At 35.5% G+C, this 25,622-nt stretch overlaps 1 protein-coding gene across 2 annotated transcripts in view; it reads left to right on the top strand.

The window, feature by feature from the left end:
- The window catches only part of Olfm3 (olfactomedin 3), a 42,118-nt gene extending 17,056 nt beyond the window's left edge, over positions 1-25,062 (top strand). For both annotated transcript variants that reach the window (XM_027395557.2, XM_035451877.1), the window contains 4 exons: positions 2,424-2,579; positions 8,395-8,614; positions 23,108-23,214; positions 24,385-25,062. In XM_027395557.2, the coding sequence (XP_027251358.1) occupies positions 2,424-2,579; positions 8,395-8,614; positions 23,108-23,214; positions 24,385-25,062 (1,161 nt within the window). The remainder of the gene's footprint in view (positions 1-2,423; positions 2,580-8,394; positions 8,615-23,107; positions 23,215-24,384) is intronic.
- Positions 25,063-25,622: the final 560 nt, after the last annotated feature.

The raw sequence follows: 25,622 nt of genomic DNA, 5'->3' as shown, positions 1-25,622 counted from the left end.
ATAATAAGGTCCTAATTATCATTATACTATTGGAAACCCAAGATAATTTTACTGAGGAAATATTTATTGGACACTTACTCTGTGTCTGGTTCTGGCTAACATCTTAAAAATAAAAGATGTAAAATGCAATCTCTGATGAGGATCACAGACCAAGGGCCTTTTGCTGAGATTGTCCAAGCACACATTGCAAAATGACTTTTAATGTAAGCCAGACTGTGACATGCTTGAAACAGACAGGATGGACATAGGGGAGAATTTCAGATCAAGACAAAAGAAGAAAAAGAAAAGGAAAATTGGCTTATCCGATAAGAGGTAAAGAACTGAGGCAAGCCAGTGCACCAGAACTCACTGGGTTTTCTAAAAACAACAGTTGCTAAGAATGTATCAAATTGGCTCTCTTTATAAATAACTGTGTGTATTAAGCTTAGCAACTTTACCTGGTGTAAAAGTCTATCTCTGAACAAATTATCAATTTATAGCTCACTATTTTTTTCAATTAAACTAGCTTTTTACTAATTATGAAGTAATACGCATTTACTTAAATATGAATGAAAACACATATTCACTACCTCAAACAAAGAAATAATTGCAATCCTATCAGCTTTTTTTGTGCTCATTCCTTGGTGCATTAACCCATGTAAACAAAAATACCATTTAATCAAAATGGCGTTATATACACACTGTATAATACATCTGTGTCCAAAAGTCTTACCTCTTTCAGATATTTAATATCAACACCTAATTATTTTTCTAATTCTTCCATGTACATTTCTTTGTGATTGTTTCTTAGTACATTATATTATCTTTTGCATGTCTCAATATATTTCATTCATGATGAAGGATTTAATTCTGTATCATATTATCTCATGTAGAAACCTGTCTAGATGAACAGTGCATCTCAAGGTTTAAAAGTCTGCTGTAGGAATCACGTGGGAATCTTGATAAATATGCAGACTAATTGGGTGTCTTTGGGATAGTTCTGTAAAGCTGCATTTCTGACAAGCTTCCAGGTGATGACAAAGTTGCTGCTCTGAAGACAGTACTAAAATACCAGAGGTGTAGTGATCTATCTTAGTCTTTAGAATAATTTATACTAATACTATTCTTCACGCAAATGCTTCCCTCTATTAGAGGCTTCCCCTTTGTTTTCAGGTTTTTGCTATCACAAAAATTAGAGCAGCCTTTCTTTCATCTCTGCATTCTTTCTAGGTCACCCATTTCCTACTTCTAAGTACCCTGGGGCTCAATGAACCTGGGTCAGTGCCATCAGCTTAACATGTGTTTTTATCGATAAGGAACTTTATGTTGTTGCTGTTTCCCAAGTCCCTCAAACATAAGGTATGCAATTTATAAAGTATCCCAACAAGGCACTTGTCCTGGTCCAACTCAGTGTCACCTTTCAGAGTACTTTAGAATCTCCATCACGATGTAACTGCATTGAAATCAACATGAGTTGATATCAGGGTTCAGTGAGCTCATATGGAGGGAATCCAGGTTTCTCTGTTCTAGAATAAAGAGCTGAGAAGAGACACCATGATACAGCAGAGGCAGAGCATTGTTTGTTAAGAAAATATGTTTTCAAGGGATGAAGTAAATTGAAGGAAAGAGGGGGAGTTCAGTAGCTATGAGTCTCACTGAACAAAGGATACAGGCTTTTATGCTACACCCTGGGCTTTTTGGAATCATTTGCATTTTGGACTCATTTGCATCTGTATAGGATTTCTTACACACATTCTATTACACTCAGCTCTGCAAAATAGTTCATGCATTGTGTGTGTCCATCACATTTTAAAGCTCCACCCTGGGATGTATGCTAATATTATAACAAACAATACACAAGCTTCAGATAGTCTGAGGATGCTCTGCACCTGCTGGGATGGTGGAACTGAGTGGTGGAGAATGAGGTCACCAGCCTTTCTCTCTGCCAAGTGGTTTCTTTTATATACTTTTGTTATCCTTTATGAATTTTCCATCTCACTCTCCTACTCATTCTTAGACCTCAAAATGGTTGAACTCTAACTCTGTTGGGTCCCTTAATACAACACACTGTTGCTAAGTATCCCTAACATTCAAAGGTAAGAAATAGGTTTACAGACACATTCTATCTCAATGTGTATCTCCTTGGAGGATTATAACCTAATGAAGCCTTGGAATGAAACCAATTTTCCCTTTTTTCCCTAATCTAATATATCCTTGCCTTTGGGGCCATTTCTAATGATACATGTCCAATTTTTATAACATGCATATATATAATTTTCTTTGCTCAATTTTTAATGTTTATTGTAAATAATCTTCTTGAACATGACAGGCAGACATGCATTTGACACTTCTGTTCTTCATGCTAATAACATTTTAATAAATTATTAGAGATTGCATGTATCCATAAGCACAGGATTATGTACAACCAATGACTTGTTTGACAGGTGCAGAATATGTCCCAGTCTATAGAAGTCTTAAACTTGAGAACTCAGAGAGATTTCCAGTATGTCTTAAAAATGGAAACCCAAATGAAAGGGCTGAAGGCCAAGTTTCGGCAGATTGAAGATGATCGGAAGACACTAATGACCAAGCATTTTCAGGTAGGTGTGAGTCCTCCAATCTTGTCAACCAGTGCAATAGTCAGCTAACATCAGTCAGCTAGAAATAACTACACTTGGCCCATGTGTACAAAGTTAAGGACTCAATGGGGAGTCAACTGTCTTGTCAGTAAAAAGTGACTCTTAGCAGCTAAGAACACATAGAAAACTGCTATAAAAAAAACCTGCCCTCACCCCAAGGTATGTGGAGTTTCTGGGTATATTTACAAGTAATCTGCCATGTAAAACAAAGGGGCTATCCCTCAAGAATTAATAATTAACTCATCAAATCTTTTAAAAATGATTTTATGCTCTGCTAAAATGAGAAATGTGGAGGATGTAGTTTTTGAGGATGTGAATTATTAAAGGAAGAAATGATGCCATTGATAAAAGGATTTGTAAAAGGATAGTTTCATAAGTTTATATAAACAATTTCTTTTCAAAGATTATGTGTGTCTTAATACCAATTGTCTAGAAACTAGAAATGGAAAAATGTGTTGAGCATGCTGTGCAGCCTTCATTAATGATATATGACAGTGTGACTTATTTCAAAAACTTCTTCGTTTGATAATGACACTTGAGCATCTATTAAAATAATTTATCTGTCTTAAAAAAGCACAGTTCAGAGTTTTCTAAACCATTAAGGGTGTTCACTTGTAACATCTTTTTCCCCTCTGTCAAATAGAGAGTGGAGTTCAATCCTAGTATAAAAGGAATGACTTGAATTCAAGCTTGAGGTAAAGGATTTTGAGCGTAGTGGAGACATAAAGAGTTCAGTAATATTTTGTTTATGATCTAACAAACAAAGCTTGCCTGAAGATCAGACTGCAAAGCTAGACGCCAGGCAGTGGTGGTACAAACCTTTAATTCCAGCACTCAGGATAAAAAGGCAAATGGATCTCTGTAAGTTCAAGACCACCCTGGGATACATGAGAGTGAATCAGTCTAAAAGAGAAACAGAGCTCACACCTTTAAACCCAGAACCAAAGATGTGGAAACAGGAGTGATATGGCTGGCCAGACAGGAATACAAGATGGAAGGAGACAAGAGAGAGAGACACACAGTCTAGCCAGTCTGAGGAATATTGCAGTAGGAGGAGCAATGGAGTCTGGAGATGCAATCTGAGGACAGTATTGGCCCTTTGGTCTGAAGTAGAGGTAAGTGCTAGTGGCTGCTGCTTTGCTTCTCTGATCTTCAGCTTTAACTGTGCCATCTGTCTCTGGATTTTATTATTCACTCTACAATAGATAGTTAGTCATAGACAAACAGGATCCTTCCAGGTACATTTTAATAATGTAGAAATCATCTTGTTTTAGAATTTTTTTGTAGCCTTTGGAAATTAGGACAGACATCAATACACAATCAGTTTCAAATGAAGAAAAAGAGGAAAGAAAAGCTGAGGATACTGAAAAGAGAGAAAGCTGAAGTTGTTGAATCATGGAACTTGAGATGAAGAGAGACTTAAACAAGATGAGTAGGAGGAGAATGAGTTAGAACAAGTCATAGAAAAGACAATGCACTTGAAGATTATAAAAAATAAAACTTTGAGCTAGATTAACAGGAAAAACATTGGAAAAATGATAAACAGAGAGGAAGATAATGTTTGGGACCAAGGAATTCATATCAACCAGAATGCATTGAGAATATATACTCTGTGAGGCAGGGCCAGGCACTCCTTGGAGGAATGAAACACAAGCTCCTCCTATGAAAGAAAACCTATAGGAAAACATACTGTGCTGAAATGATGCATCAGCATCATTTAAGTGCACACAGAGAAGTGCAATCCATTTGTCCACTGGAGATCTACTGAAGAGTTAGGAGATTTGACAGTGTTCAAGAAAACTGTGTTTGGTATGACCTCCTTTACCCAGATACTAAATTCTAGAGAGGATCTAGAAATTCACAGAGTCTCAATGTCCACTTTCAATGCTTAGAATTAGAGGACAGATGGTCAAGTAACAGTATGAACCTGGTGATGTGGGATATTCTTCTGTATGCTGTGAATATGTGTCTCTTATTGGTTGATGAATAAAGCTATTTCAGCCAGTAGCCAGGCAGAAACTATAGGTGGGGCTCCCAGATTAGGAAATGCTGCAAAGATATATTATATATATATATATATATATATATATATATATATGTGTGTGTGTGTGTGTGTGTGTGTGTGTGTGTGTGTGTGTGTGTTGTGTGTGTATGTGTGTGTGTGTGTGTGTGTGTGTAGAGAGAGAAGAGAGAGAGAGAGAGAGAGAGAGAGAGAGAGAGAGAGAGAGAGAGAGGAGCCACCATGGACAAGGCACATAGCTGCTGAGGGAAGAAGATGGCCAGGCATCACCAGATAGCCAAGACAAGGTGGAGATACATTGATTAAAAGAAATGTGTTGCCGGGCGTTGGTGGCGCACGCCTTTAATCCCAGCACTCGGGAGGCAGAGGCAGGTGGATCTCTGTGAGTTTGAGACCAGCCTGGTCTACAAGAGCTAGTTCCAGGACAGCCTCCAAAGCCACAGAGAAACCCTGTCTCGAAAAACCAAAAAAAAAAAAAAAGAAAGAAAAAAGAAATGTATTAATAGTTAAAAGACAGCTAGCCAATAAGAAGCCTGAGCCATCAGCCAGTTTATAATTAACATAAGCCTCTGTGTGTTTATTTAGGAGTAAATGGCTGCTGGACCTGGCAGAACAGATACCTGCATCTACAACCTGGAGCTGTGTTGTTATCAAAGTAGAAGGTTGTAAAAACTAAGGTGGGAGAGAGAATCAGTCCCAGGAAGGAGAGCAGGAAGAGAGCTGGATCTCATGTTTCATGTCAGGATACAAAGCACAGAGAACATGGTAGAACCAAAGAACCATGTAATCTTTCTGGGTCAGCAGAACTGGGGATATAGATGCAAGAAACAAAGAAATAAAGCTGAAAGAAACCCAAAAATATTTGTCCTAGTGAATAGGTTTTTTTTTTTTTTTTTTTTTTTTTTTTTTTTTTTTTTTTTTTTTTTTTTTGCAAAAGCCATGATGTCAAAAAGAAAATAGCATTTTCAGGAAGTAACATGTGATTGTGATTTTGATTTTCACAGTTCACATAAATGAAGGATATGTTGGAAATGTTGAAATATAAATCAAAGTTTATCAGTAATAAAACAATAACCATTTTTTCTGAACATATATATTCACAGCAAAGTTCAAAACACTTTCATGTATTTATTGATTTAATCATCAGGCCAATTCTGTGAGGCAAGCATTGTTTTCCTGTTTTTATCCCTAGTAAATGAAGTAAACACAAACTATCAGTAAATTTTCTTACATCCGAATGAAGATTCAAATTGAAAAAGCTTCGCTCCAGACCTGTAGGTCTGAATTGATAAACTTGTTCTCTGAATTAAAATTAATATTAACTGAATGTTCAACTCACTTGGTCAATTACTTGCAATAAGAGAATAAGGACTTGATTTCAGATCCCCAGGGTACATGAAAAGGTGGCAGGGTTTGGGGATGCACACCTATATCCTCTGTGTTGGGAAGTAAAAATAGACATATATTGAAGCTTGTTAGCTAGCTAATTTAACCTAGTAGGTGAGTTCTTGATCCATTGAGAGTTCCTATCTTATGAAAAAAATAATATGCAGAGAATGACTGAGAAAGACACTTAACATCAAGGTCTGGCCTCCGTAATGATACACACACACACACACACACACAGTCACAAAATTGCATACCCACATATATACATATACATACATATACAAACATACAATATGCACACCAATAGACATGCCCAAATCCCCACATTTATAAGCTCAATTCCCCTGCACTCAAATCAGAGTAATCATTAGAGGTTCAACACATGCTTGTGAAACTCATTTCTTCACTGAGTTACATCATGCATCACATTTCCCTCTAGGTACTGAGATAACATATGCTAGAAGTAGAACATTCTAAAACCAAGTTTAAGTTGAAAATACTCTGTTAAAAAAAAGACTCTGTTCTCCTGCAAAATGTTTATCTCATGACAAACACTGTTAACTTTTGCTTTTATGACCTTTCAGGAGGAAAGCTAAGCTACCCATTGCAGTAAGACCAATTGCTCTTGGCAGGATACTCTGATTTACTGGGCCTCTAATAAGTGTTCAATGTTTCAAAATTAATAGTCAAAAGTCCAGTACTTTTTGAAATAATTAATAAAACAACCTTTGTAATTCATCAAAGAAAAGATACTTCCAAAACTTTGACATCAGATCGCTCCTTTAAATACACCTACTTATAAATTGAAAAGTTTGTCATTGTGGCTGTTGTTATAATTTGCAGCAAATGGCATGAGCAGAGCTCTTATCATTAAAATTCTAATGAAACAATTGCATCTCTCTTTAGGGGTACCAAAACATACTTAAACTTATTTTAAAGTGAGCCGAAATGAGCAATGTTCTGCAGTTCTTCCTTTTGACTGCAATAGTTATGAGTCTTTTCCATTACAAGATTTTTTATCCTCCAATTTAATTTGTACATGTAGACAAATTCAAAGATGTTCAGATTTATACAGTACATAACCCCCCCACAAGAAACACAAGCCCATTAATCAGGGCAACAACAGAAGTTTCTGCTTCTTGAATGTATTTATAGTAATAACATTTTCTAAGTGTAATTTAAAAATGCGATTTTCAGTTCCTTAAATAATTATACAGTATGGCTTCTGACAGCACCTATGGTTTATTCTCAAATGATCATAAGTTTGGAACTCCTTCAACCAATTACATCATCTGCAATAAATTCACAGTTGAATTAAGCTCCTGCAATACTTTTGTTGTCCACAGCAGCTACCAAGTTAAAGGAAAAGAATTAATGGTGACAGGTGAAGAAGTTGCAGTAATAATGACGTTGTGGCCTGGTCTTGTGATGACTAATAATGGAGGGCATTGATTGACAACATACACTGCTTGGTCCCTTGACAAAAATGAGTGTTTAAATGTTGAACAGCTCCATGTAGCCAGCCCAACTGTTATATAAGCTATGCACCTTGTTCCCTTAAGGAGTTAATTCACTACATGAGTGGGTAAGGGATGCTGTCTTTTGTAATGACTCCTAAATTATCTATGCTATACGATAAATGGAAACAGAGTGTGGCTAATGTTTCAAAATGGAAACAGCAGTATATATCTCCTCAGCGTTTGAGGAATTTTGTATGATTTATCATGCAGTTGAACTTACCGTCTAATGAAGTTGTCCTAAGTAGGATATTCCAAAGGATAAGGAATATCTGAGCACAAATAAAAGATAACAGAGTACAAGGCCATGGCTAGAAATAGTCTTAAGTTCAAGGAAAAAGCTGGTCTAGAATCAGCTTTTCCTGTATGTAGTTCTATAGCATGGATAGCCAGTAGTGGGATAATTCATATTCACTACCTTCTCATAGGATGCTTGATCTCTTTCAATTATAGCCAGTCAATGCATCATTGGAGAAAGGGATCATGTCTCTGTTTCCTAACTATATGATGTATTCTTCTCTTTTTAAAAATTAGCATAATGTAAGATAACACAAAAGACCATAATTGCTATGATAAAAGGTTTTTTTCTAATTAGGATATCGATCAATTTATTTTATAGCAAACATGTAACCTCTTAAAGAGAGGTTTATGTGATAACAAGCTGATATAGGCAAATTTATTACTAGCTGTCACATGGCTACTTGTATTATCAAAGCCTACCTGACATCAATCAAAAAAATTGAAGAACTTTGAAGCTATTTCAATGAGCTCCTTTACATGTCGTAATGAAATGAATGTAGATGCTTTTACTGTTTGAAATTACTTGGGAACATTCTGCTGCTTCCCACAGGAACTGAAAGAGAAAATGGATGAGCTACTGCCCCTGATCCCAGTGTTGGAGCAGTACAAAACAGATGCCAAGCTCATCACACAGTTCAAGGAGGAAATTCGGAATCTGTCCTCAGTGCTCACTGGGATTCAGGAGGAAATCGGTGCCTATGACTATGAAGAACTGCACCAACGGGTCCTCAGCCTGGAGACCAGGCTGCGTGACTGCATGAAAAAGCTAAGTGAGTAGAGCTCTTGGGTTTCTAAAGTAATGAGCTTCATTTTCCTTGAAGACTGTGTCCTTACACTTAAGGAATTCAGAGTGAAGGACCTAGTTAGAGGGAATCAGGCCAGAGCATTACTGAGAACTGTTGTTTAAATTTTTGCAATGCAAAGGCTCTGTGATTTCACATAAGCAGTCTAATGAATATAAGCAGCTACAAATGTTTCTTTTCTTTTTCTTTTCTTTTTTTTTCCAGACAGGGTTTCTCTGTGTAGCTTTGCAGCCTATCCTGGCACTCGCTCTGGAGACCAGGCTGGCCTCGAACTCATAGAGATCTGCTGCCTCTGCCTCCTGAGTGCTGGGATTAAAGGCGTGCGCCACCAACGCCCTGTCAAATGTTTCTTTTATCTTATTTTTGTTCATTTATTTAGTTTTCAGTCCTGGGAATCAAACCCAGAAAAATTTATGTGTTGAGTTTAACTACTATGATATAATTAAACAATAACATCTGTATTCATCTCTCCACATAATAAGGTAGTTGATCTTTTATTTAACTGAGATGTATCAATAAACCTTTGAAAACTCAGCAGTGCCTTAATAGCCCTCACAAATACCCAAATTTATAGTTGTTAAAGCAGTATGGTGCTTAGCTATAGCCATGAATACCATGCCATATGCTTTATTTAATTCCTGGATTCTTTATAAAACTCAATGCAGTTCAAATGCAATATTAATATGGTTTGTGTAAAAATGACAAGAAAATTAGTCTATACACATTTACTACAGATGGAATTGTTTTCTATATGCTTCTTATTGCTTGTTGGTTGAAATTGAAAATATGAAACCCATGAAAAGAAAGAGTAGGCTGTAGTTCTACCATTTCATGAACTCTTTCCAAATATCAGGAGTCATTGTCTCCTAGTCAGCATAATGACTGGAGACTAAATTTAATGGGTTTTTTAATAAAACAAAGTCATTTTGTACTCCTCGCTATTTAGATCAATTAACCATTTAGTATCGTTGAACAATCTAAATTGTAGATGGAAGGTAAATATACATGATGATGACAGATAGATAAAAAGATAGATAGATAGATAGATAGATAGATAGATAGATAGATAGATAGAGAAAGACATAGAAATGGAGATATAGACACTCAGTAGAAGCACAAATGGGTAGATGATACATGGATACATGGATATTGTGTGTGTGTGCGTGTGCATGCGTGCACGCACAGGCGCATGCCTGTCCATGCCCACTCAGGCACAGAGAAACAGAAACTAAAGCATATAATTTCAAGGTCACTGGGTTATGGTTTGATTAAAATATATTTGACTTAGTATCTACATTTCTTGGTATTGGTACAAGCTGGACGAATTCATCTCTGAGAATCCTTGTAACTCCATAATCATTGTTATTTTCTAAACACCAGAATATCAAAACATCAGACAACAGAATTTGGGGAGGGAGGAAGAACAGTAATTAACTAACAACCAAACCATTAACACAAAGGATAGAGGGAAACATATCATGGGTTGAACATTCCAAAAATTCTAAAATTGACTTGCTAAAATGCTCAGAAACACACACACACACACACACACACACGGGGGAGAGAGAGAGAGAGAGAGAGAGAGAGAGAGAGAGAGAGAGAGAGAGAGAGAGAGAGAGAGAGAATTACAATCCAGTATAATGAGCAAGAAGGCTCATCCATCACTAGCATCTTCACTCTTCCCAGAAGCCTCTAAACACACAGCTGATTAGCAGAGGTTAGAAATGAACTGGGGAGTGAGAATCAAATAACAACAATTGTGAATGCATTTCCCTCAAATTTCTTCCCCAGTGGAGTTAGTTTTAAGTAAAATGTCACAAGGCACAGCACATAAATCTGAAGATTGAAAATTAAACCAGGTTCCCTGGTTTCAAGGACACTCCCAAACAGTAAGCAAGGCCCTCAGGGAATCACAAGTCCTGCAGACTACAAAGGCAGTTTATTTCTAAGGAAGAATTAAAGGTTTGCAGGGAGTAGAAACTAGACAAAGCATCCACAGCAATGCACCCTTATGGCCTGAGTGAAGTACAATGATGCTTTTTCCAAAGTATTTCACTTTCTCCTCTGAGAGACTGAATAGAATAAAGTCCCCTGCGCTTAATTAAATCGTATCAGACTTCAGGACATGAAGAATATAATTATATGCTTGTGAAAATTTGTCCAATAAAGCATGGTTAAAACTCTTACACACCCCCTGAGATCACCAACAACTATTTGATGGAGATTATAGCCAGGCTTACCCCTATCCCTACCCCTTCACCACCCCATTCCCTCTTGCTGTTTCTATTTTAGGGCAATGATTTGGTGCCCTCTAGTGAAACAAGGGATGCATCTTTTTTAGTAAATCAGCCATTTGAGGTCAAGGTGATGGGACCGATTTTACTATGGTATGGAGAATTTGTTTCTTACAATGAAAACCATTTTTTATGTGCCAGTAGGCATGCTTATATACTCAACAAATATTTTTTACTCCATGACAAATTCTGGCAATCTGTGGGGTATTTGAAGAGCCAAGAAGTGTAAAAGACCATCTCTCTTAAACATGCTAATCTTTATGCAAAATTGGGTAATTGCAGCAAGATGGGGTGCCTACTGCTTGAAAGGCAATATGCCGACTGTTTTGCATATTGGTTTTAATCTCTGATTCAAAGAAACACCTCAAAATTAATAAACTTCCATAGATATAAAGGTAATGACAGTTTAAGTCCATAAAACAAATTTACTACTGATATTTAACATAAGCTAATTACAAGAGAAAGAGCACCTCATTCAAAGAAGTAATAGTGTCTTCTGCCTATAATGTAATGAAACACTCAATGAGAATATAAGTTTGTTAACTGTGTGTATATATCTAAATATATGCCAAGGCAGGTACTTATTTATATTTCCTCCTTTTGTAAAACTACTTTAAATAGCAAAGAAATTGTTTAGGTAGCCCAGGAAATACAATTTAATGATTAAAACTGCCCTCCATCCAATTCATCCAACTGTTGTGGCCCAGAAGGAAGTGTGAGAGACAGTTATTTCTTCCTTATCCCCTGAAGCTCACTTCTGCCACACAAGTCACCCCATCTTCTTACTCCTCCTTTACACATTTCTCATAACTTTCTACATCCTCATCGTCATCACCCAAGTCCAGAACTTTATTCACCATGTTTCAGTTGGAATCTACAATGGTATCCCCCTTGCTACTGGATTTAACTGAAAGCAGAACTTCTCCATTGTTCTCAGTATTTATTCTAATTTTTTCCAAGCACTAATTGGGGCATGTTACAATTGTATTTGAGGCACTTACCTTTAAAGCTCAATTCAGTCACTTCTGAATGATGTATGTTAGTCACATGGATACTACATCATTCCCCTCTCCCTCCAAGTCCTCAGTATACACCAGTCTTCTGCCCCAAGCTTTGACCACTCTCGTCTTTCATGTCCCATTTGTCTAATTTAACTCCCCCAGACATTGAATTCTTTATTTTCCCCCAACACTCTTCCTACTTAAATACTAAAACCCTAACACTTTCCAGTCATCTCTTTTGGGCACTATCTGACTGCACCTGTAAGAGTTTGCATTCCCATGGCATGGTTCCCCCGTGTGTGTGTGTGTGTGTGTGTGTGTGTGTGTACATGTGTGTGGTTTGTGTGTGTGTGTGTGTGGGGTTACATAGACATAGCGTCTCTCATAAACCAGAAATCTTTTTTAGAAAATGTAGATTACCAAACCACAGTATTTGTTCCCACCTGTTTTGTAATGTGTTGTTACTGGCTTATGTTCACATGGGCAATTTAAATATTTCATGAAAATATACCTAATAGTTTACTCTATAGACACCACAAATCTCGGAGACTGAAAGAATTAAGACTCTGACTTCCTGGTGTGGAAAATTGAGATTTTAAAAAGAAATCTATTGACAATTTTTCAGAATATATCTCTAGATTTAATTCAAATAATCCCTAGTAAGTCCTTTGAAGTCATTTGCTAGACTATGTCACAAACATCCCCAAAGTTTTAAGTTGTATCATAAAACACTGTCTCCCCACTGCATACATTTGAGGCTATTTCTTTCTGAACTTTTGGATTGAGATTATTTTGGCCAGTGTTTTCAATAAATAATCAAGTTTACTATAAATTGATTATAATTAGTCTTCCATATGTTTATATGCTGTTAAATTACACTATATTTAAATCTTTTAAAAACACAACTATATTCCCTGTAGAAAGAACAAATTTCTAAATTATCAGGGCTTTCATTATAATATTGTCCATTTAGTTTAAAGTTTAGATAGAATCCTCTTTTAAGATATATTTTTAATTCAAGTTTTATTAGAAAAGGTAACTAGAAGAATTGAGGTAATTTCTTAAATGATTAAGAAAGCAAAATTTTGTTTCCTGGAAAAATATGAGCTATTAGGCACACATTTAATTGCTGTTATTCCCATGAGAATCTCAGTATCTCAGTGTGACTATCTGAATCCTGTCTCTTAGCAGCATAATCGACAAAAATAGACATAAAGATAACATTTAAATAATATAAGTGAACTTTAAAGGGCGCCCAAAGTATGGTAGAGATAAACTTTCTATAGGACTTTTAATAGACTAAGTATAAAATCAAATCATATGTATTCCTTATTACAGGAGTTCTCCATTGGTTTTCAGAAGAAGGACATAATTTCTGCCCATAGATATATTCCCTGATCTATTTAAATTATATGAATGGATTTGGCCTAAGGATCCAAAGCTAGAAGCTATTAGATTAAACTATAATAAAGCACATTCATATGCTAAAGAACTAAGAAAAAAGGGTAGATGTGTTTTATGCATCAATGATCCAAATAGCTTCTTCATGCTGCATCCTAAATGATACCTTTTCCTCAACTAATGATTGATAATGATGAGTGGAATACTGATGATAGAATAGGAATGCATAAAAGCCATCAGAGAAATAAAATAGCCACCTTCCTCATTAACCTATCCAGTATATTTTCTGAATATGTAGAATGTTACCAATGCTGATACTTCCATGGGTCTCACTCAAGACAGAGAAGAGTAGCCAGGAAAATCAATGAGGCAAGATTCCACCCCCTTTTGCTGCTCTACACCTTTCTAGGGACATTTGTCCCAAAGGTATTTGGGGAAATTATCTTTCTTGACTACCTTCCTTTGTCCTCTAGAAAGTGAGAGTAAAATGAGAAAGACAATGATTCATTTGACAAAAGCTAGTTTGGTGATGTCACGAAACAAAAATGAGTGTTATTGTTTGTTTATTGTTTTTTAAATGTTTCTGTCCCTTTAGAATGTGAAAATGGGTATGTTTTCTTGACACCAAATTGAATCTGGGAAAGCAGCCAGTTTCATAAATATGTGCCGATTAAATTTTCCTGATTTCATTTCACAAGATAAATTTTAGCTTAGGAAATCAATGACCAATTTAAAGGAAATTTCTCCTGGAAAGTAATTAACACAAAGGGCTCTTTCATTGTTGTTAGCTTCCTGGGGATGTCTATTTGATATTAACAGTATGGTGAGGACTATCATATGGCCACAGTGGTGAATTGATATTTACTTATTTTTTGCTTGTTGGATGAACCATGACCATAGATACTACTTTCTCCTCCTCACTATATAACAGCTTCTTGATCCTGAATGAAATTCAATGACTCCTTACCCAATAATATAACAAAATGTCAGACATTAGAGCTTTGATTTTATAAATCAAAGTCCAGTCGAGAAATTAAATATGTTATCTGCTATTATACAACTATTTAAGCATGTAACCTGTCTGAGAGACCAGACTTGATACTGTCTGCCTTGGTGTCCTAAGTACATAGGGAGAGTCTTTGTTTCTTTATTTGTTTTTAATTAATGCACATACACATGAAAGGGTAAATGGAGGCATGATCACTCATGAATACTAAGTATATATGATTATTATCTATTTGTGGACTTCATTTATTTCATTATGATCTTTTACAACATTCATTACTCCCTATCTACCAGATGACTCCTAGATATACACCCAACTTTACTGAATGACAGCAGAAACATAATGTTATGAGCACATTTCCCTGCCCCTCCTTCTCTCTCTCTTTCTTTCCCTCCCTTCTGCTCCCTCCCTCCCTCCCTTCCTACTTCTGTCCTTTCTTCTCTCCCTCCCTCCCTCTTTTTCCTAAAAAGAAACACCTGTTGCTGCCATTTGGTTTATAGTGTTTTTCAAATTAACTCCCATCCAAATTATGATTTATCACTTTCTAGTTAAGTTTTGTGATCATCAATAATTTCTTTCCACTAAATACTATAGATATTTCTTTGAAAGTGTCTTGTTAGCCAACAAATGATATTCTCCACAGGACAGTACCAGTCTTCTGAAGAACTTTTTGCTTGATCTAGTTGGAGCCATGTTAAAGAAAAATAGTTATCCCCTTGGGATAATTTAGACTAACATCAAATGTAAATTTGAGTACTTCACTTCTTTCCAATTGTCTTCCTTCTGACCCTAACAAGGGGCTTTGCCCTATACTGAATGCACAGTACAGAAACAAGAGTATACAAAAGGAATAAAATATCTCTTGTTTTAATTTTTTAACAAAGTATACAGGGAAAATCTTTACACAACCCCCCCATAAAAAGCATTCAAAACTGCAAGTGGGTGTTACCAAACCATATGCACATGTTTCTTTCAACATTTCTAGTTGCTATTCTTTTCTAAGCTCCTTTCAACTTCATGGCTGCTTTCAGCAAATGAATAGCACAACAACAACAACAACAACAGCAACAACAGCAACAACAGCAACAACAACAACACATACACACAATCACACACACACACACACACACACACACACACACACACACACACACATACACACCACAATCATGGGCCAGGGACACAGAAGATTATATAATACTGAAGCTATATATTTAGCTTAGCTTGAAAATAAACTGATTAATGGGAAGTCCAAGATATAGTAAGGTTGCTTACATGGATTTATTAAAGACAATTTAAACAGGCTGAATATACACTAGGAAAACAGATTTAGTACATCGTGTTGAAAGTCTCAAGGTATATTATTAATTCAGTTGCAAGATTGGGCCAAAGTTCAGTTTCTGAAGGCAAGAAGTATTTTCAGAAAAAGCTACTCCCACAGCTGGGAGTTCATAATGCCATACATTTTTTACATATTATTGATAGCTTCTCCCAGAACTCCCATTCTGGGCCTCCTTAATGTTATTTGTAGAGTTCTCTTGAACATGCCTGTCTTTATGTATGCTCCTCATGAAGCTAATACATACTCAAACTTTCACTATTATCGCCATACTCACAAATGTCTAAAATATTTCTCACAGAGGCATCTGCTGTCTCCATGAATATACTTTTCCCCAAGGTACTAAGCCATGCACAGCTTAAAATTATCTTCACTGGAATCCTGATTTTTTTTCTCTTATTCTTCTTCCTCCCTGTCTCTTTATCTGAGTAGATGGCACTAAAGTTTGCCCAAGTGAGAAACCTAATACATTTTCATGCTACACTACATCATTCTTAATTTATTTTGGTTTTCTATCTTCACATCTAAACCAAAGTCTGTTCCCATCAACTTTACCCTTAAAATCTGACATCCAGATACACCCAATTTACTCTGTCTCTGATGCTGCTTCATATCCCTCACTCAAACAATCTGATAACTCATAGGGAATGCTTCTCCTTACTCTTCACTCCCTCTGCAATTGATTATCCATAAAGTAGACAGTTTTCTTTTAAAATTATAGTTCATAGCTGCTTTGATTTCCTAGTGCTCCTGTTTAAACTTCTATGATTATACCTACAAAAATTAATATGAAATGTTAACATTGGTTTTATAGCTTTAATGATATGGATGGTTTTTCTATCAGTCTTAGATCCATACCAGGAACAGATTTAATAGTTAACATGCCTATGGTAACTGTCTGTGTACTAATTAGTATTCTAAATACCGTGTGTTTCTTATTTAATCTTTTCAACTGCACCTCAAAAGATATTTGATTACTACTGTTACCCATGAGACAACAAGAATTTAAGAAGTTGCTCAGGGTCCTAAATGAGTAAGGATATGATCTAGATCCAAGTTTAGGCGGTATTCTTAACCTACAGCCCCATACACACCATTGTAAAATACTAGCTTTCCCCATCTGGCCTTCTGCATGTGCTGACTAAATTCAAACCCTAAATAAACTCGCCCCTTCAATTCATAAGCCAATAGGTGCTGGAGTCCTTTTAAATTATATCTCTGCTTAAATGTCAAGCTAGAAGTCTTTCTAAATAATTCATGCAATTATTTGAGATTAAAAGACTTAAAGACACATGAAAATTTAGCTATACTTTGCTTCAAATGTGCCTTATAGATTAATAATGCAAAATTAGTTAAGTCAAGAAAACTGTCTCCAGATGAAAAATTCTGATGGACTGAGGTCAAACAAGGGAAGACAGAGTCAAACATTGCACGCTGTGAGTCACTAGAAAGATAGGAAAGAGTGAATAGAAGCTGAACATGCAGGATGATGATGGAGAAACAATAACCCAGAGAGGAACCAGAGACAAAGGACAAGTTCCTTGAGTGTCAATGGGATCCTCAGTGGTCAAAGAAAAGATTTGAAGTATCTCTGTTTGAAGGCATAGCTTCCATACTGTCATCTACACACATTAAAAATGATTTACATATAACAAAAACGTCTAAGAAGAGTTACAGTTATAAAATTTTCAAAATCAGGTTGATTTCCTTATGTAACAGAAAATGAATTTTTCTCAGACAATTTATTAAGCTGATTAGAGCATATTCTTGCTCTTAGCTAAAGGCCAAGAAGTACAGACAATATAATTTCTCTTAAAAGATATGTGCAGGAGTAGACAGTGAGAACTTGTGAGAAATATAATTCTAAAAGACCCTGTGAAGGAGTACAGTGTGTAACTCATTATGAATATAACTAATCAACTTATCCTCTTTATCATTTTTAATTATTTAAAATATATCATTTCTCCCTTTCCCTTTCTTCCCTCTAAACCCTCAAATGTCACATCCCTACTAGCCCTCTCATGTTTCCCTGCCTACTTCCTTTCATTGCATCTTTTTCTTTGTCATTATTACACACACACACACACAAATATATATATACATATAAATGTATATATATATATATATATATATTCATAAATATATACATGCGACCAATTGAGTCCATTTTGTGTTTCTTGTATGTGATTTCAGGACGGATCATTTGACATATCCAATTTAGGAGCTCATGCTGGGGAAGACTAATTGTCCCTATCTCAGCAACCATTAGTTATCTGTGGTTATTTGTGGGGTCCCATGAGATTTCCTCTTCCATGTCTGTTGGTTTTTTCATTGTTTAAGTCTCTCCTAGGCAGCTAGGTTAATGATGGGCAAAGTTTCCTTATTCTTTATATAAAGATTGGAGATACAATCTTACAGCAGACTCCCTGGTCCTCTGGCTTTTACAGTCTTTCCATTCCTTTCCCATGATGTTTCCTGAGGGCTAGGTGCAAGAATTTTGTTATACATGTGTTGGGTGGGGCTGGGAACCCCACAATCAGATGTTCTTTGCATTTTTTGTTTGTTTTCTGTAATGGTGTCTTTATGCTGCCAAAGATGCTGCCATGACAAGGGGTTAAAGGGGGACTGACCCGAAGGAATATGAGGAAGTGTTTTGAAAGCAACTAGCAATTAAGCTGATCTAGTACAGTGGCAGTAGTAAGTTCTACTCTAAAATCTATAACCTAACTTCCCCCCCCCCAAGATATTGATCAGGTTTATAGTACCAGACATAATTTCCTTCTTGTTGAGTAGGCTTTGAGTTGAATTAGGGAGCTGTTGGTTAGCAACAAGTTATGCACATTTAGGAATATTTTACCATGTTAGTCTAGTCATTGTGTGATTCATTGGTATTGGTTAGGTAGCACAATTGATTGCTTCTCTCCATCAGCAATTTGCATAACACTTCTGATAATATGAAAACTAGTCCCCAGCAAAGAGGCTTTGGATCACATTTAGCTCAAGTACTCCTAATACTGTGGTCAAGCTACACGGTATCTTCATCAACAGGAACTTAACTTCAAGCTCTAAGAGGCAACAAAGAAAAATAACAACACACTGCAGTGTTTGGAGAGGCTCTTGGTCACCCCAGAACAACAGCTCAAACTGTGGGTTCTCACACCTGGTGCTGTTAGATTTGGCATAGCTTTGTTTGATCTATTTGTGTGTATATGCACATAAACTTATGTATATCATATGTAAATTTAGTTAATATAAAATAATACAAATTCTTACTGCTTCTGAAACAACCTCGATGTTATTCAGTTTCACCCTTTCCTTCAGTACATCTTCCATCTTCTGGAGTCCTCTTTCTCGTTCTGTATGTTCTCCCTCCCCATTTTTTATCTTTTAAAAATGATTCTATTTGTTGAGATAGAAAATACATGAATGAATGATATAATTCATAGTATTCTCATTTTTTGAAGTTTAAAGATGTAAAGACAGAGAAGTTGCTAAGCCAACTGTAAAGTGGAACTGGAAGTTTAAAACATTCAAGTTTGGTCTAAGTCTCATACTCAAAATATTTAAAAAATACAGGCAATCCACAGGTTTCGCTTCTCTAATCTGTGACTCTTTCTTGTTTCTGTCCATTTCCTAGCTATACATGGCACATAAAACCTGGAAATAATCTTACATACAATATATAAATGTAATTTCTTTAACTTTTCAAATTTAGTGTCTATGAGGATTTATATCCACTTCATTTTAAATTACAAATTAGATATCAGACACATGTGGCAAAAAAATAGTGCGCTTAACATTTCTAAAGAGCTTGAAATGGAAAGCAACGGTCTCTTTTAGTTTTTTCTCTCAGAGTTTAACCCATTTAACAGTTTAAATTTAAGGCATTGAATTGGTGAAATCAGCATTTTAAAAATTTATTTTCTACTTTTAAAAATCAATTATAGGCATTGTTTAATGACTTCCTACTCTGTCAGCTGAAAAATTAGATAACATCACCTGCCTGTGTTTCTTATTTATATATGCCTCTAACTAGTATGCTTTATGAAAACTCATGGATTTTGACTTGTGACTTCAAGACAGAGATTTTTCATCTTTATTGTGGAAATCCTTTATAATTCTACTTTTTTAAAAAGATGGAGACAATCACTCTTCCATACTCCATATATTATTACAATTGTATTTCTTAACCATAGAAATTTTGTTTCTTCTGTAATCAGAGAGCAGAGTGTCCAGTAAAGTGTTTAGTAACTTGATTATGAGGTAATTAATTTTAGGCTAAATGTAAATGTTTGCAATATTATGATCATTTTATTCTGTTTCCTGGAAGATAAGTGATGGACTAAGGCATAATTTCTTCTTCTATAAATCCAGTACCATAATATCTGTGGCATTTAATAAAATCTCCTTGAATATATGCCAGTAAGCCAGATGGAATAGTGTATACATTTGGGGACAAAGAGGTATGGGGATCTCAATGTGTTCAAGCCAGCCTGATCTACATAGTGAATTCCAGGACAGACGAGCTACATAGTGAGACACAGTCCCAAGAAGTGAAAACTTAAGTCATTGTCTTCATCTATCCAGATTTTCTTTGAATGTCTCAGTCTTATGCTGGAAACATGCCACAGCAGTTAAAAAATATTTATTACTCATACAGAGGAAACAGGTTCAGTTCTCAACACTTAATTCTGGGTCACAACCATCTGTAACTCCTATTCCTTGGGATTGAATGTCCTGCTCTGGCTTCTGTGGATACTCCACATGTGGGGCATGCATTCATGCAAACACCCAAACACATTAAACATATCTTTTTAGAGAAATAGAAGTCTTTCTAAAGATCAAATCCACTACTCACTTTTTAAAAACGATTAGTTTAACTGGTATTAAAACCTTCAAATTTAACAGTGGAAAAATGATGTTTACACACACACACACACACACACACACACACACACACACACACACACACACACACTGACATATCTCATTATAAATCTCCCATGACCAATCTCCATCATCTGTGCCTTTGAAGAATGTGTGGAAAGTTCTCTACAAGTGGTTCTTTGTATTCTTTCCCTTGTCTTTGGGATTTTAAAAATATTTTATTGCTATACTCCACTGTAATCACATTGAAATCGGAAATTAGAAAATAGAGGAAATAAAGACAGATATTAATCCATTACCTCAAGCCAGAATTATTCTTCACCTTTCAGGGAAAATAAAAAAAAATCACAAGTATTATTTTATGTATAATTAGAGAGGGGTACATCTTTTTATTTCAATCTACAAACAGTGTAAATTTTCGTGGTCTTTTCATCTGTTCACTTACAAATGTTTCTGTGTGGCATTATTAAACATCACTTTCACATACCATATATTCACATCATCTACTCAACTAGGTCCATTCAATATATATTAACATTTCTCTAATTCAGATGGATACTACTTGGCTCATATGTTTTTGTGTGTTGATAACAATTCAAACTGTCTCATTCCAGTTAGGCTTACCCAATCAATATAGGCGATATATATGTATATATTTCCAGTGTTAGATTGAAATAAAAAGGTTATATATATAATATATATATATATATATATAATATATATAAGAAAGAGAGAGAGAGAGAGAGAGAGGTGATAGATGTATGGATGATGGATAAGTAGATGATAGATACATAGATAGATAGATAGACAGATAGATAGATAGATTGATAGATAAGACATGAAAACTCTTGAATCACTAGCCCAGTCTTAATAAACTAGGTTTGAGAATCTGTGAAAAGATAAACTAAACAAAGGTGAGATCACATGTAATCTCAGAAAGTGAAACATGGTTCCAATTCAGGTATCCAAAAATGTTAAGGATTACAGAATGTGTAGTTACTATTGCAATAACAAAGCTATACATGTCCCCATACTTCATCTTCCTAACTAAGCATCTTGATATCCTGCCAATTACAAATAATTCTTATGAGAAACATATAGAAAGAAATATGAGTCAAACTATGTTGCAAGCTAGATTGCTTTTGTTCATGATTTGCCTGGAGCATTTCTTGTTTTCATCCAAAGACATTGACACCAGTATCAATGAACTAGACTTTTATCAATTTTTACACTAGACAAGGAAGTCAAAAAATATTAAATGAAACCCAGAAAAAATAGAAAGAAAATTAATAGACATTAAGTTTATTATTTTTTTAGACCAAAGGAAAATATTTATAGTCAAATTGTTTTTGATAATATGTAAGATAAATTACTTCTAAATTCTTCTATTTAAAAATCCACAAAAATGTTTGTCCCTTGGTTTTGGTTCTGACATTTATGAAGCTTTAGCTATTCCTAAGACTTATTCATAGCCCCAAATGACTACACATATGTGTATAAATATTAGTAAATATACATTTGGTACACACACACACACACACACACACACACACACACACACACACACACACAATATTTTTCATGAAATTCATGTCATTCATTATACATTGGTTTCCTGACACTTTTATTACAAGTTCTTTTCGAGTCTGAAAACCTGAAATTTGAAGGTTTTGTTCTTTCCATGTTCATGGCTACACTACCAAGCCCTTTTATCTATATATTGGGCCCCTCAGTATTCTATATTTTTCAGGGAGTCTGTTATTGGATTTTCACTGTTGTATTACATAAGGATATAGTTCAATGGGAAAATCAGCATCAAGAGTTTTGTCTAGCATATATGCTTTCAATGACCATAAAATATAAGAGAGGAGGAAAGGTGTGGGTAGCTGATAAACAAACACAACTCTTAACAATAGGATCAGACATGTCTGTGACACTTTTGCCTCCTCTTGAACTCTTCCTTGTCCATCCTCCATATGGGGACTTTCACCAGTCCTACTGTATCTCGTTTTGTTCTATTTGGCTTTGAGGCCTGATGTTTTCTGAATTACAATGGAGAGGGAATGACTGGGGAAGGTGGGAACTGGAAAGAGAAGAGGTTGGGGAAACTGGGGTTGGGATGTGTTGTATGAATGAAGAATCTATTTCCAATTAAGAAGGTGTGTGTCTTTCGATGGAAATAAAGTCTTGAAAAAAAGACACAAAGAAGCCAATGTTTCCAAAACTTTTACTCAGAATCAGCCCATATTAATTGATATAATGATAATGACTTTTCTCTTTTATTTCTTTTTAGGTCATATGAACCATTTTTCCTATAGTAATGCACTTTACTTTTATGAAATAACAAGCTATATCTCGTTTAAAGGGCTAAATACATATAGTCACCATAATGCTCTTTCATTCAAAAAATGTGACATTTATTTCATGGAATTACTCTGCATTATATCCCTCCTCCCTTTGCTTCATTCTGAGTTTGTATGTTAGACTCATCGGCTGTATTCAACCAACATGTTTATGTTCCTATAATTCCAGCATGTGGCAAGTTGATGAAGATCACGGGGCCCATCACGGTCAAGACATCTGGAACTCGATTTGGTGCTTGGATGACAGATCCCTTAGCATCTGAAAAACATAATAGAGTATGTTGCTTCTACAAATGCTTTTGCTTATAATTAAGTTTCTCTTACACTATTTTATCCCAGGCCATTCCTTTTTTTCATGATACAGCTTCTGATGTAAAAAGTATTATTTCCTGATATTTTCCAATAGAACTACTAATATATCTAATGTGTATAGCAAACCTATTTTAGTAATATGTTCCTCTCACAATTCTTCAGTGTAGTCTAGTCTAATTGTCATTGAATTCAGTCTTGGCTTATGCTTGAAATGTATGAATCGCTTGCATATCAATTTTCTTGAAAATTCTATAAGAAATATGATCTTTATATCAAAAAGCCTAAGCACTGAGTAGTGAACCAATTAATTATGTAAATCAGTGTATTGCTAGAGATAAGTGTAAAAGGAATTCAACTGAACTTAGTGGAGTGTTTTCATAGGTCGGCAAAACTTGTATTATGCAAGTAAATATAGTAATTCTTCCTATTTATGAATTCATTATAAATTAAGATTCTTATTTATCCAAATGACATATTTTATTAAATTAATGCAATGGTTTCACTAAAATTTACAAGATCATCTAATGAATACCGGTTACTATACGGTTCTGTGGTAACTACAAAGTAACCAAAAGTCTGTCATTTAAAATAAAATAGATAAATTTTTAGGGCAAGGGGCATAATAAAGATAAAGCCTTACAGTTATCATTGATCATGTTGTTGTATCACGAGATTTGCTTTGAAATAACACGTGATAGATTTAGTCAGCAATATGCACCAACTTGCCAAAAATAAAATAAAGAAAAAGCAAATTAATTTGAAGGTAGTAAATTCAGCTCTTTGTTTTCCATACAAATATGCTTTTCTAAAAATTTAATGTATCTGTGTGTTTGCATGTTCATGGACATATACGGAGGTCAGAGGACCACTGTAATTCTTGATTTCTACCATTCCACTTTGGGGGATGGAACTCAGTTTGTTAGCTTGACAGCATCTTTATCTACTGAGCCATTTTACTGGCCCTCCATAAAATACCTTTAAAAGGGCTGGCAATGCTATCACATTTAAATAGATTGGAAAGAACATTTGACATCTAAACTTTGAAACTTTGCCTGTATTTATGTGAGAATTTTTATAAAAGTCCAGAATTTAATCACTTCATTTGTTTCTCTTGCTTTTTCTCCTTGTTTTCAGGTCTGGTATATGGACAGTTACACTAACAATAAAATAGTCCGTGAATACAAGTCCATTGCAGACTTTGTCAGTGGAGCTGAATCAAGGACATACAACCTCCCTTTCAAGTGGGCAGGAACTAACCATGTTGTCTACAATGGCTCACTCTATTTTAACAAGTATCAGAGTAATATCATCATCAAGTACAGCTTTGATTTAGGGAGAGTGCTAGCTCAAAGAAGCCTGGAGTATGCTGGCTTTCACAACGTATACCCCTACACATGGGGTGGATTCTCTGACATCGACCTAATGGCTGATGAAATTGGCCTGTGGGCTGTGTATGCAACTAACCAAAATGCAGGCAATATTGTCATCAGCCAGCTTAATCAAGATACCTTGGAGGTGATGAAGAGCTGGAGTACCGGCTACCCTAAGAGAAGTGCAGGGGAATCCTTCATGATTTGTGGGACTCTGTATGTCACCAACTCCCACCTCACTGGAGCCAAAGTGTATTATTCCTATTCCACAAAAACGTCCACATATGAGTACACGGACATCCCCTTCCATAACCAATACTTCCACATATCCATGCTTGACTACAATGCAAGAGATAGAGCTCTTTATGCCTGGAACAATGGTCACCAGGTCCTGTTCAATGTCACCCTATTCCACATCATTAAGACTGAAGATGACACATAGGCAAATGTCATTTCTTTTTATCTATCTACACTGTCATTTCTGATAAACTCTATAGGACCCTATCGGTGTTTAATTTTTTCCTTGATTGACATGTCATCATTTCTTCAGAGCAAAGCATTTTATTGTATATTTGGAGTTTCAAAAAGTATTTGTCTAAGTTAATGTGTTGGAAATACATCTTAACTCCTACATTTACAGAGCCTATCATGCCCTTGTCATGCAAAGCACTAAAAAGCGTTTAAGTGGCTAGAGTCATAGTTTTGCAAAAGATTAATGGTCTGCCTTGTATTAGAATCAGACTAATTGTGGCTTAAATGCATGAATGTCTTTTTCTTGAACTGTCATTTTTTTTTTACTGTCTCTTGCTCTACATCCAGAAATATTTTCATAGGAATTAAGGTAAAAGGAAAGCACTTTCCCCCATTTATTTCTATAAAAAGATTTGAAGATTTTATTAATATGGAAAATACTATCAGTCATGTTGCTGTAACCACATTCTCTAATGCGGTGCTGTGCAGTCATTTCTAAATTCCTTGCTGACATTTTCTTGGCAATACGTA

Source organism: Cricetulus griseus (assembly GCF_003668045.3).
Source record: "Cricetulus griseus strain 17A/GY chromosome 1 unlocalized genomic scaffold, alternate assembly CriGri-PICRH-1.0 chr1_0, whole genome shotgun sequence".
NCBI lineage: Eukaryota > Metazoa > Chordata > Mammalia > Rodentia > Cricetidae > Cricetulus > Cricetulus griseus.
Note: the sequence above shows the minus strand (reverse complement) of the source record. Positions and strands in the feature narration are given on the sequence as shown.